The 13,128-nt window shown below is 39.9% G+C and overlaps 1 protein-coding gene across 3 annotated transcripts in view; it reads right to left on the bottom strand.

Moving 5' to 3' along the window:
* The window catches only part of BCAS4 (breast carcinoma amplified sequence 4), a 59,771-nt gene that overhangs the window by 20,375 nt on the left and 26,268 nt on the right, over positions 1–13,128 (bottom strand). Inside the window, exon 5 of one of the 3 annotated variants that reach the window (XM_019548125.1) lies at positions 7,503–8,844. The exons of the other annotated variants lie outside the window; for them this stretch is intronic. Coding sequence (XP_019403670.1) covers positions 8,824–8,844 — 21 coding nt within the window. The 3' untranslated portion in view covers positions 7,503–8,823. Of the gene's footprint in view, positions 1–7,502; positions 8,845–13,128 lie in introns of those variants that run through there. 3 annotated transcript variants of the gene reach the window in all.

Genomic DNA, 13,128 nt, shown 5'->3' with positions numbered 1-13,128 from the left:
GGACATAAGGAAGAATTTCTTTACTGTCCGAGCCCCCAAGGTCTGGAACAGCCTGCCATCGGAGGTGGTTCAAGCACCTATACTGAACACCTTCAAGAGCAAATTCAATTCTTATCTTGCTGAAATCCTATGACCCCAGCTGACTTCCTGACCTTTGGGCGGGTGGCTGGACTCGATGATCTTCCGAGGCCCCTTCCAGCCCTAATGTCTATGAAATCTATGAGAGGGTCCAATGATAAAGGGTGCAGGGCTCTGCCCGCTGAAGGCAATTGCAGCTGAGCACACTAATCACACTTCGTAGGATGAAGCCCCAAAAGTGGTTAGAAATATGGGCAAAAATAATAAAATGAAGTTCAATCTGGGAAAATGTTCAACACTGCCCTGATGTCTAATGAACAGAGATACTCAAAGAACGCTAACTCAGAGGCACAGGGGGAAGGGAGCATTGTCCCTGGAGTCAATCGAAAGATTGTGCCTGAAAGCCTAAGCTCCCGCACCTTCAACCCTTTATCTCAGCCTCCAGCAGCAGTCCAGCCTGATCCCACAAGCTCTGCTGGTTGGCCCGACCCTGTTTGACCCTTTCTGTAGCATTTGGTAGTCACCCAGATATACAGGCCTTTCACATACAAAGCCTGTCACAGCCATCCTACAGTTGTTATTGCTGCCTTACGCACTACCAACCCTCTCTACTGTCATCTGATGAGACAAGTATATATGTATCCCAGAGTCCACCTTAGTGCTGCTGCACTTGAGGAATTAACACTACAAGGTGCTAAGCTTTGATGCAGCCTACAGACATGATATAGATGGGGAAGCGTGGTTCATGTGGCTGGGGTTGGTTCACAACCACTTCAAGATCAAACCTAAATAGGAGTATAGATCTACCCAGAAAGGCTGGGTGAAACCAGACAATACACTGTATTCAAGCTTCTGGAGTAACATGGCTTCAGGCAAGTACTGGAGTTGAGACGTAGCATGGTAATGGTTATGGTAGTATCAACAAGAACCTGAATCTCTGGCCATGCTAAAATTAAAGTCTCCTCAGCATCCCTTGGCAGGCAGCTGTTTAGCAGTAACTGTTGGCGACAAAACCAGGCTAACGGAGATGGTTCAAAACACATCTTCCAGACAGGCCTTTTGTTCTCCATGCATCTGAGAATGTGACCTGCTAACACTATAGCACAGAGATTGTTTCCAGCACTAGCCTCTCATCACCAGGGGCAGGATGCAAGGTACCCACGACTCCAATGCAATGCACAACCACATCAGAGAGAGTTTGCTACAAAAAGAAGCCTAGATCTTGCTTGATAAACTTGATACAAAAGGGCAATTGCTGTGTTTAGACAAACAAGCCAGCCTACATGTTTCCAATATGGAGCATACTTTGGCAATGAAAGAGTTGAACAAAATCTGATGAAGGGAGGGGGAGGAGGAGGCTAACATTACTTTCAAGAACATACAATATTAGTGAATGGAGCCTGAAATCTCCTATTCAATATGGCAAGCTTCCACCAGCTAATGAAGAATAAAAATAGTCTGTCTACGACTATGTGAAAGAAATGCGTGCACACACACACACACACTCCCTCTCTCGCACACTCACTCACACACACGCACACCATGGAACTGGCACTGCAGTATGGCTGGGGGATGGGCAGCTCGAAGGAAAGCTGCAGTAATCCTGGCGACTCCTGCAGGCTGAGCTCTAGTGGGTAAACTATACTGAAACGCTGCGTAATAGCAACTGCCAGACACAGCAACTGCAATCAGCTAAACCAGAGAGAAAGGACTAGAAATTTCCAGGCAGGCCAGGAGGAATCCTTTGCTGCTATTGGCTAGAGAAGTGTGCACACACACACTTTTTCTGGAGACTATTCGAGTTTTTCTGTTCTTGGCAATCCAGAGGGTTTCAGAAGCAGTTTTAGGAAGATTTGCAGGTTTGGGTGTGTTTGAGCAGGAGCAACGTAGCGTAGAGAGAGTAAGAACCACTGAGATGAGCTTGCAGCATTACTGCTATTACGGAAGTAAATTCATTTTACAATCACAGTTTTTATAGCATACCAAGCTTCTTCTCTTAGAGCATTTTGCAGCAAAACTGAATTAAAAAACAGGGGCAAGGAAATTGTTTTCATGCGTTTTCAAATCATGTTGACACTGACTCTGCGACAAAATGAATGTTACAAAAAATGTATCTGCACTGAATATAAATATATTTGTGAAAAGGCTTTTAAATTCTGCCCTAGAGAGTGCATTCTGATTGGCTCCTAATGATGTCAGATATCCATAAATGCCCAGTAAAATGTATAAGCTAACTAGTCAAGTTTCCGTGTATAAATTCCATGTGATAAGAGCATCTAGGACACTTCAGGAAATGCACTGCAGGTTAATTATACTGCTCCTTAGGTAGATAAAGTCATTTCACCTCAGGCCTTACTGCCAAGCAAGCTGTCCTACTGTCACCCACAAACATGCTCTCAGTGGCCATCTCACCGCCTCATTATACACTGTTTCTTTCTGTAGAGGGAAGCCTCGTTTAAAGATAGGGTAAATCACTGCCTATTTTCAGTTATGAATGATAAACACACAAAAATCTTAAGCAGTTTCACTTTCTCTTTTCTGACAGCCTGAGCGCCTCTTTAAAGTAAAAAATGAGCTCGCTCTGGTTTCTCTTCAAATGGGAAGTTGAAATTTTGTGGATCACCTTCACTTCCTATTGAACAAAGCTGCTGTGAAACTAAGCAATATATTTTTGAAATGCCCTAATAAGAGGCCAAACTACAGTTTCAGAATCCTACAATTTGAAAGACTTGTGCCAAAACCATTGATCAAATCCTTGTTGTTTGGCAGCAAATGGTCAAATAATACTGAAAAGCATTAACCCTTTTGGTGCACTCATGCTTATATACTCTTTGTAGTGGAAGACTTAGGACAGTGATTCTCAACCTTTATAGACTTCAGGCACACTCCAGAAAATGTAGCTTTTAATTTTTACTCTTTTTGACTATTGAAAAATAACAAAGCAATTCTTCTGTTTCAAAGAACTCAGAAAGACCACAAATATGGATTTCTCTTTGAAATCTCTGGGTTTATCGTGTGAATCATGCCTGCATACCTAACAGCTCTAAGTGGCACCCCACAACACCGCTACAAGGATCTCAAGGCACCCTGGTAGAGAATCACTGGCCTGGGAAGATATGCACAGTGATTGCAACTTCAAGAAATTAATCAGGTTGCTTTGACAGACTGCATATTCCAATTAGAGGCACACTGGCATGGTTACTGCAGGATTGGAGAACTATATAAAATATTAATCACTAATGTTATGCCATAGCTTGCAACAATACATAGCCAATACTCTTTCTGCCTGAACCACGACCATCAGAAATAGTTTAATTTTGTTTCCTAATATGAATATGACAGTTCAGGTTGGATTAGGTTTTGGCTTTAAGCACACAGTGTATTAGCAGGAAACCTTCTACAGGATCTGAATTTTATCATGCCCTTGTATGCATCTTTGCTGCCAAGCATGAGCCAATTTGTACGTGGCAGCCTGTTTAAAATTTTGCATTCATATTTCCAATACAAGCAAACAAGCAGGCTACATGATAACACAGAATGCCGCCTGATTTGCTCCATAAAATTGTCTTTGTTTTTCAAATCCTCGCCTAAGGCTTACGGACATTTAATACAAATAAAACAGCAAACTCTAGTAGAGGATGGGAGTTACTATGATGCATGCTATCATTGCAAGGTTCACAGTGGAATCACTGATGGAAGAGAAATGCTGGGTTTTATTATCTAACAGTTCACTCTACTCCTTCGCAGCCCCATGTAATGGTGAAAATGCTAAAATTTGTCAAAAGGGGGAAACCATAACCAGAGTGTCTAGAAACCTAATGCATTCCTCGATTACTCCTGAAGGATCCCTTTACTGCTGAACCTCAGCACATACCATCAAATATTTCAAGTGGAACAAATTCATTAACTTGTAAACACTACTTAACTAACTGAAAGCCGGTGACAGAAACCTAGAGCATTGTTAAATCAACTTCTAGCAGGCACTGTATTTTGTGTTAATACTTGCCATCTGCTCATGTTGCATTTTTACCACAGGAAAAAAAATGTGAATGCCGAGTAAAGGCACTTCAAAAAGGTGGGGGGAGGGGGGGGGCGGGAAAAACCAAAAATCCCTGGCCTCTCTTAAGCGTAAGCTATGGGTTTATTTATTTATTCTACACACGTGACTGCTTTCCACTGGAGAACAGAGCCACGGTGAAATTGTCTTTTCAGCTATTGCTGCTCTGTAATAACTATGCAGGAAAATCCCCCCAAAAGAGAGAGGGAGGGAGAAAAAAAGGAAAGCGCCCGTGCATGTTTGATACTCCAGACAGCAAGAAATTTGCCTCAGGGAGCAGCACTGTGAAAAGGGGTGGGGGAAGGGCAACATACTGCGAGTGTGCGTGTGCGTCTGTGTTGCAGAATGGCTCGTTACCACGACTCCTACAGGCAGAAAGGGAGGACGGCACCTCTACAGCCATTACATCACAGGCAAAACTGCTCACCAACCACAGAAAATGGCCATAATCCCCAGCCAAAAACAGAAACCAGCAGACACAACATTTCCCCCTGTGCGCACGCATGGAGACTTATATAATTTTACAGCTCGTATTGTTGGAAACTTTTCTCTTTTTTTTTTTAAAGAAAGGGAGACAAACTTCTAACCGGTATGAAGTGTCAAGGCGCTTGGGCTTTGTTTTCCCTGAAGCCTGGGTTGCAATCAAGAAGGCTGTAAGGACAGCAGTGAATCTTCTCAACTAGTAAAAGATATCCTTGGACACTTAGGGCACTAAGTGGACTTCAAAACCTGAATGTGGCATAGTAACTGTCCATAGAAAGCATTTGAATACTTCATTACTACAGCAAGAGGTCCTACAGGAAAATGCTAGATTGGATACATCCTCAAAGAATGTGTATCCAGGAAGTTACCAACCACAAATTGGGAGTCTGATAACTCCCTACCAGCAACAAAATCTCATATATGCTTTTTACTCTTTTCAAAGTCTGGGTGTGTTAAGTGAAGTACTCAGAAAAGTTCAGGACTGGCAGCTCTGGTGTCTGACATGCTGTCAGTAGCCCAGGAGCACTGTGACCAGCAGAAGGGTGATCTGCCACTTGTCTGTGGACCTTGACCCTAACCTGGAGGGACCACCTGCACAGCAAGTTTCTCTCCAGTAGAGTTAGAGTGTCGTTGAGAGGGATTTCTTGGATATATTTTCTTGGACCGACTTGATAGTTGGGAGGGAAGTTTGACAAGCTTTTGGGCACGCACTGTCTTTCAAGATCTGAGGAAGGTCAGCGTATGCCCAAAAGTTTGACAAACTTCTCTCCTAACTATAAAGTTACTCCTAAAAAGATCCTTGCAGAGACAGCCAACAGAAGAGGGCATGGAGCACCACGTGGCAACGTGTTTTATGTGATGTGGACACCTGTCAATCTCCTTTCACACATGTTGCCAAAACTTGGTTCAAACAGTCTCACCTAATTGAGACTAAGTCACTGCAAGGGATCTGAACTTGTAACCTGTGGCTAAGACAATCTGTGCCTCATTATCAGTCCCCAGAACCATCCAGACTTTGAAAGACTAGAACGTAATTTAATTTCTTTGGTATTCCATAAACACATTCCCAATGTCAACCACCACAACGAGATTTTGATAAAGTATCTTTAAGATCTAATTTTTCCAGTGGTTAAGAGTAAAGCAAAATATCATGCGAACAAAACATCATGACAACAACCAAAACAATGGCACAAAACAAGCCTGCACTGCTGACTGAAAAGAAAAGAGAGCGGTTTCATAATGCTGTTGTCGTCTGACTGGAAGAATACAAGACGTTCAGGAGAGGGGACCAACAACTCTGTCTCAAAAACACTTCCCTGCTTTTATACCAGGCCACTCAACAACCTTTCTTCTTCATCAATGAATCTAGGTGTCTCTTGAACTCATTTAGTTTCCATCACTTCAATTACCCCCAACTATTCACCAATTCCAGATGTTTACTATATTGTGCAAGAAGTTGTCCTGTTTCGGCTCCTTCTTTATTGCCCTCTTCCTATCTTTTAGATTTATTTTCTGAACATATTTTGAAAAAAAAAAAATTGAATACATTTTGAAAAAAGATCCCAAATGTCCCACTAATGTTTTAGGCCCTTTACAAAATGTAATAGGAAACAGATTCCTTAGCATGTGATAATTTTGATTCTGGGAAAAAAATGAAAAAGCCAACCAGTATACATTTCCTATTACACCATTTAAACAAGCAAGACCTTTGAGTGGCATTGTGCTATTTTTCAGAACTACAATGGGCTAAAGTCATCCCTGGTGCAACTACTTTCATGGGAACTGGCTGTAGGTTAAACTAAGACAGTCAGTTGATAATAATCTTTTTTTTTTCTTTACACTGAGTTTGTCATTTCACTTTCTATTCTGGAACAGATCCTGCCCTTTACCAAGCAAGCCGACACAGAGAACAACTTCAGAAGATGTAAATCCATAATTAGGATTTAAAATGCAACATATGAATACCAATTTCTGAAAAGAATGCCATTAAAAATGTGTTATTTTAAAACTTCTACAGAGAAGTTCCACCGCCAGAGATTCCCCACTCCTGAAGACAGATGCCACAATACTCTACAATCACCTTTTCATACCCCCGTCTGTTTATTTTCTACTGAAGCTCATATTATTTGTTCTTTATTATGGATAACTACTCTCTGTACATCTTATAACCACACACATGTGAACACAACTGTTTTATTAATCAAGGTGTCCGTCCTCCTTGTCCTCTGGCTCCCCAAAAAAGGTAAAGTGACAAGGTACAAACAAATACTGAGAGTCAGAAACAAGTATTAAAAAGGCCTTAAAAAGGTGCTGTCTGCCCAAAACAAGTAAAAAATGTTTAAGTGGCAGCACTACGCCACTGGAGATGGAGGAAATAGTGTGAGGGGAGGTAACTGGACATCTGTGTGAAGCTGGGGGAGGGGGAGACAGGAAGGTTGTAATAAACTCCATAAACCAGACCCTGCCGCAGGGCTAAAGTTAGATTTCAGCTTTCCTAGGAGCAAAACTATGAAGTCAACATTCTCCAGAAAGTACCTGGGTAGACATTATTTTACCCTTCTATTGACTTAGTTGCTTTTCTTATCCTAGAATACAAGAAACTTTGGACGTGACAGAACAACTTCCTATCATTGTTTGCTTTTTTGATCTTGTTCTTGTTGTCCCTTACATAGACATATTTTTTTACAGATTTGATGGTAATTTTTGTGTATGGAGAAGTTATTTTGTAAGGGTTATCATTTATTACAACATATAATGGACCCTTTCTGAACATAAAGCATGCAAATTACCTTCTTTAAAGAGGCCAAGCTGTAAATGATAGATATAGTAGATGCAACATCTGCACTTATGTACTGTTTTATGGTTAAAATATTTTATTAAAAAAACAATACAAATCAATTCCTGCTGTAAGAGCTCTTATTTAGGTTCTGTTTCTGCAGAAAATAATTCACTAAGTAATGTCACACACATACATATATACACCCAAAATTACTTTCATTTGAGAGTGTTTGCACAGGATTAGGATCTTATTTTACTGGAGATGCCTTGCATGTAATTCTTCCTAACCTAAAATACACTTCCAGAAACCACTTGTAGAAAGTAATCTGATTTATAAGAAAGGTCATTTCTGTTTGTGCATCACTTCAAAATAAAGTTATGCTCCAACAACATGAAAATGAGTTATAAGTTAGTATCAAATAAAACTAGAAGCTCCATTTCAACTTTCCTTCCTGTCACGTTCATGTCCAATTTTAATAGAGAAATTACAGGAAGTAGAATACCTGGTGTTGAGATTTCTCAATATTAATTCTTGGCTCTGCCACTAATTTACAATTCATCTGTTTATAAAATGGGAAGAATTTTACCTGCTTCACAGATCTCCTTTGTTCAGGTTATTCACCACTTGTTAACTATGAGAGCCTCAAATGAAAAGTGCAACATATTTAGTACATTATGAAGGCAAAACAGACAAGAAGTTTGGTGGTTGGATTGTCTTGTAACTGCAGCACTAGGACTTGGGTGATAAGTTTAACTGAAGGTTATGCCATAGATATTCTGGTTTGGGCAAGTTGCTTTTTTCTCCCTGTGCCTCAGTTCCTGAGTAAATTCCCTTTATGCTTCAATTTCCCTTCATTCTTCCACCGTTGTGTCTAGCCTGTTTACACTGTAAGATCCTGGAGGCAGGGACTGTTGCTATATGTTTCTATCTACATCAGTTACTAGTATGGTGGCTAGCGGTATAGAGCCCAGATCTCAATGGGGCCTGTTATGCGCTATACTATAGCATGAACAACATTGTTTTAAAAGCTAGAAATGTACACCAAAGCAGTTCAAAGGTCACATTTTTGTGCACCTCCATGGTTATGCACAGTCACACATACTGGTCATGCTGAAAACAGTGCCTTTGTCAGGAAGAGACTACAGTTTCTTTGCATGATTTTCTGAGAACACTCCACTATAAAATGCAATAGTTACAGAAGTAATTGGAAGAGGGCACCATAGTGGGAAGAAAAAACAAAGGAAATATGGTACAACTAAGTTTCCGTACAAGTTCACCACAACTCAGGCTGGTAAGGAAGCGGTTCTCTCAGTGGACTATAACCCAATACATTAGGGTCACAAATCTCAAATGGAATTTGCAGCAAGGTTCTGTTTCTCAGTAAAATCTGACCCATGATGGAGCTGGCTCCATGGCAGAGCACAAATTAATCACGGAAATCCACAACCTAGAAAATAAGGGCAAAATAATTAAATTTGTAGAAGAGAAAAATGATAGTCGTTCCAACTCAGGATGAGAGTCTGTTGATTAGCACTAGAAATATAAACGATTACATTGTCATAGGAAGGAAATGGGATGAACAGGGCAAAGTCAGCTGTGCCATGCTGTTAAGAGACTAACTTAACAGCACCTTTTCTCGACTTGCTGTTCTGCTGGCCTGAGGGCATCTAGGTCTGAAGATACTGCAGTCTGGTTTTGTTTTTTCAAGTAACTAGGGCAGCACAGGTTTCATGAGTCAGGGCCTGATCCATCTTTACAGAGGCAAGTGCTAGGTAAGTACTTTTTATGCATGGTTTTAGAAAGTACAGTGCATATAACCTACCTAACAAAGACTTAGATGGAGGGTAGAAACACACATAACTGCGTGGAGAAAGGGAATCTGATACAGATCAAGGAATTACTCCCCCCCCAGCCCCAGAAGGCACGCATGTGCAGAGCAGAATGTATAACATGCAAATGTTTAATCAATAGTGCAAGCAGCTTGCTGCATTCCCCAAAGCTGCAGCCTTGGAAAGAGGTTGGGCATTCACTTCTTGCTTTCCCTGGAGTCAGTTAATGTCTCTTTTCTGCCACTGCAGCTAACTCTAATTTAATTCTGCACAGAACAACATTTTTTACTGAGATTTAAAAAGCAAGATTTTTTTTCTGTCCCTCAAAAATTAGCATCAAAGCCTAGTAAACCATTCCCTGGAAAGCCTGTTTAAACCTCAACAATATACATGAACAGATTCAATGACCTCAAGCTGTACAGGAGGAGCTCTCTACAAGCAGAGGTTGGGTTTCCACTTTCTGGCACAGATCATTTCTGCTTATAGAAAGGTGCTTTTTTTATCAGTCACTACATATGGAGCCAGGAGCTCAAGCCTTTCTTCGGGGAGATGCGATTATAGTTTAAGAGCAAGTTAAGCAATGCAGAAGAAAGCAAGGTGCTAACCTAGGCAGCATCTGTCTGTAGACTAAGCTCTTTTTTATCAGTTTTTATTCATTTGTTATATGACAGTGTCTGGATTTTGCAACAGTAGTTGACAAAGCCTTTAAAGTTAGGATTTTCAAGACAAGAAACCTAAAAGCTAAACTCTTCCATATTTAGGCATGTAGATGATTTGCAAACTGCCAAGCAACCAACAGCTTCCAGAGGGGTCAGTAACAGCTGGCACTTTAAAAATTAAGCAGGTACCTAAACATGGACACTGAAGCTTAGCCTCGGGCTTTTAGTTATGAAAATCCAGGCCTCATTTTCTCTCTTATCGTGCTTTACAAATATTAAGCAACATCCTATGAGGGCAGTATCATCACCCTCATCTGTGTGAGCGTAACGTAGGGCACAAAGGGGTAAAGCGATTTGTTCCGAGTGTCTGCAGCAAAAGCAGAAATCTAACCAATGCCTCCCAACTCCCCAGTTTAAGCAAGAGGCTATGCTTCTTGTTATGAAGTCTTAAGTATGCAATAGAAAAGACGATGCAAATGTGATTCTGACATACACAGAACATGCACTCTGAGATTACATTTTAAAAATGATCTGCAATGATTATGACATGACCAATTGCCAATAGGCAATTCTTATTCCTCTGCCTAACAGCAAAAAACAAATGAAAAAAACCATAAATACTTATTCAACTAAAAAACTTGGCAAAGATGTTCTCTGTTAAGGAAAACCCTGCTTCTAATACAGAGAACAGCATTCAGTCTCTTGGTCCACTTGAGCCTTGGCCTCTGTTCTAAAGGGCAAATCTAGAGATTCAGCCTGGCCTCTTGGGAGAGTGCCAAACAGAGTCTGGACTGGACTCATCAATCCATTGTACATAGACAACCACAATAAGAATTGCACCTCTTGGACCTCTATCTCAGGTACTCAAATCAAATCAAAACAATGACTTGTAGTTACTACCACAATAACTGAACTCATGACACAGCACAAAGGCACAACTTGGCATCCCATTATCAATTCCCTGGGCCAGCCAATTTCCCAGTCAGCACCACTGAGAAAAACAGCATTGCTCCTCAGTGTTAGGAAAGGGTAGCAAGCACCTCAGCCTAGGCAAGGCAATGAAAACCAAGATAATCAGCTGCTACAGTAGAGATAACATTACAATATTAGTGGAAAGGAAACAGTCTTTTTCTATCTTACTGAATCTAATGAAAAATTCTGAAAATTCATAAAAGGAAGAGCATCATCAATAATTACCAAGCTCCTGGCACTTGAAATTAATACACCTTAATATTAACTTGAAAGTTATTTCAAAGAAAATGAGACAGCATTAATTCATGATTATTCCAGGAACATGTACCTACTACTTGATAGTGCAACACAAAGCTAAATATACTAATGATGTTTTGGTCATGCTGGGAGTGAGGGGAAAAAATGGAAATCTTTTTCTATTTAGGTTAAAAAAATCATGAGTAAATAAACATGTTTATTTACATTATTATGAGAAGTGATCTAAAAAGATATTTTTTCAAAAACAGGCTTATGACTATTTTCCTTCTTTTTTTTTTTTTTGATGGACAAAAAGTCCTGAAGGAGGCACTGTTTTTAATTTTCCCTTTTGGCATGTCTCAGATTTGACCAGGAAAACTAAAAAAGCTGTTTTCAATTATTTAATAAACAGCTGGATTCACTTTCAGATAGCCGGCTGCCATATTTAAATTGAAACTACAGAAGGGGAAGTTTTATTGTTTGCTTAAAAAAAGCATATCTCTCCATAGAATGTAATAGAGATTATGGATATTTTGACTGGGGTTTTTTTGTATCTTTTCAACAATTGTTTTACAAAATTTGGGGCCAAATTTGAAACTTTCAATTTAAAAGATTTTGTTTTCTAACGTGCGAATGGCAAGAAATTGCATAAGATATAAATTATGGCTAATAGCTTTTACTTCCCTTCTATATCTTTCCAGAACTACTTCTATCCTAGCTTCCACATGCTGAACAGGAAGACGGGGCATGAATCCTTTTTTGTACCAAAACTGTAACCGTGACGCTGATACAAAAGTTGGCCAGTCAAGATATTAAGAGTATCATACAGTTGAAAAGGTTTCCAGTTTTGCTAATCCAGACCAGTAAAATAAATACATAAACAGGAGTCAGACCCCCAGAAACCATGAATTAAGTGTCCAATATCATGATGTTGGCTTGAAGATCATGAGACTTTAAAATAAATTAAGTGTTGGATCCTTTTAATTTACCTGCTGGTGTTGGCACCTTTAGAGGTCACCAGGGCTAGAAACTTTCCTTCTGGGAGAAAAGTTTATGGGAAAACATATTTCCTTTGTTCTATAACTTCAAAGGGAATTCCCTCAGGGGCTACTATATTCTGAAACCTCTCAATTTTGCACAGCTACGTATCTTTATAAATTGTTTGGTATAAAACCATTTACAGAGTTGTCTGCAAATATGCATTCGATAAATTCCTGAATGAAGACCTACTGAGAATTATAAATGTAATAGGTAATTTAAAGGAACAGGAGAAGGGAGGAATGTAAAACACAAAGAAAACTCACGGCACTGCTCAAATAAGACAGCGCCATAAATTCTGGGAGAATTTCAACCATTTCTGAAACCATAGCAAAAATATATCCTATACTCTGAGCAAGATGGAGCACAAGAGAGCATACATACATAATATGGGACAAAAGGAAGAACAAATGGATTCAACTGAACTGCATTTTGAATAAAATTGTAAGAAGACTATTCTCGTAGATGCCCACACATCGAGGACTGAAATCTATATTAACAAAATACTCCACTATAAAATTTTTAACTCTTGGCTCAGTATAGCTGATTCCTGCATTAGTAATTCTGAAAAGTCAATGGAATTACAATACTGAAAACAACTACTTCGGTACACAGATGAACAGCTTCAGTTATTTTGAAGGTTAATATAGCAAATATAAAGAAGCTGTTTCCACATTCAACCTGCCCAGTGAGAAGGATTATAATAAAGCCCGAAAAACAGTAACAATGGTAGTTTGCAAACACACACCTTCTGTTGCTAACTGCATGACTACAGCTCTGTCTGTCCTTGCAGTGCTTTTCAGCAGATAGGGATGGAGATGCTTAACCGTTAAGCAAGGCCAGTGACACACCCGCAGGGTTCTTAAGCTCTGTAACAGCAAAAATTTAAACCGCCATTCCTTCAGGAGAGTTATGCAAGTACTGGAGGAAGAAGAACAACAGGTCTAAGGAAGGAGATAAAGAGCCTTTTGAGGGACAATGCTGGGTATCAGATGG

Source organism: Crocodylus porosus, unplaced genomic scaffold (assembly GCF_001723895.1).
Source record: "Crocodylus porosus isolate Cpor-Errol unplaced genomic scaffold, CroPor_comp1, whole genome shotgun sequence".
Classification (NCBI taxonomy): domain Eukaryota; kingdom Metazoa; phylum Chordata; order Crocodylia; family Crocodylidae; genus Crocodylus; species Crocodylus porosus.
This window is presented reverse-complemented; position numbering and strand designations above follow the sequence as displayed.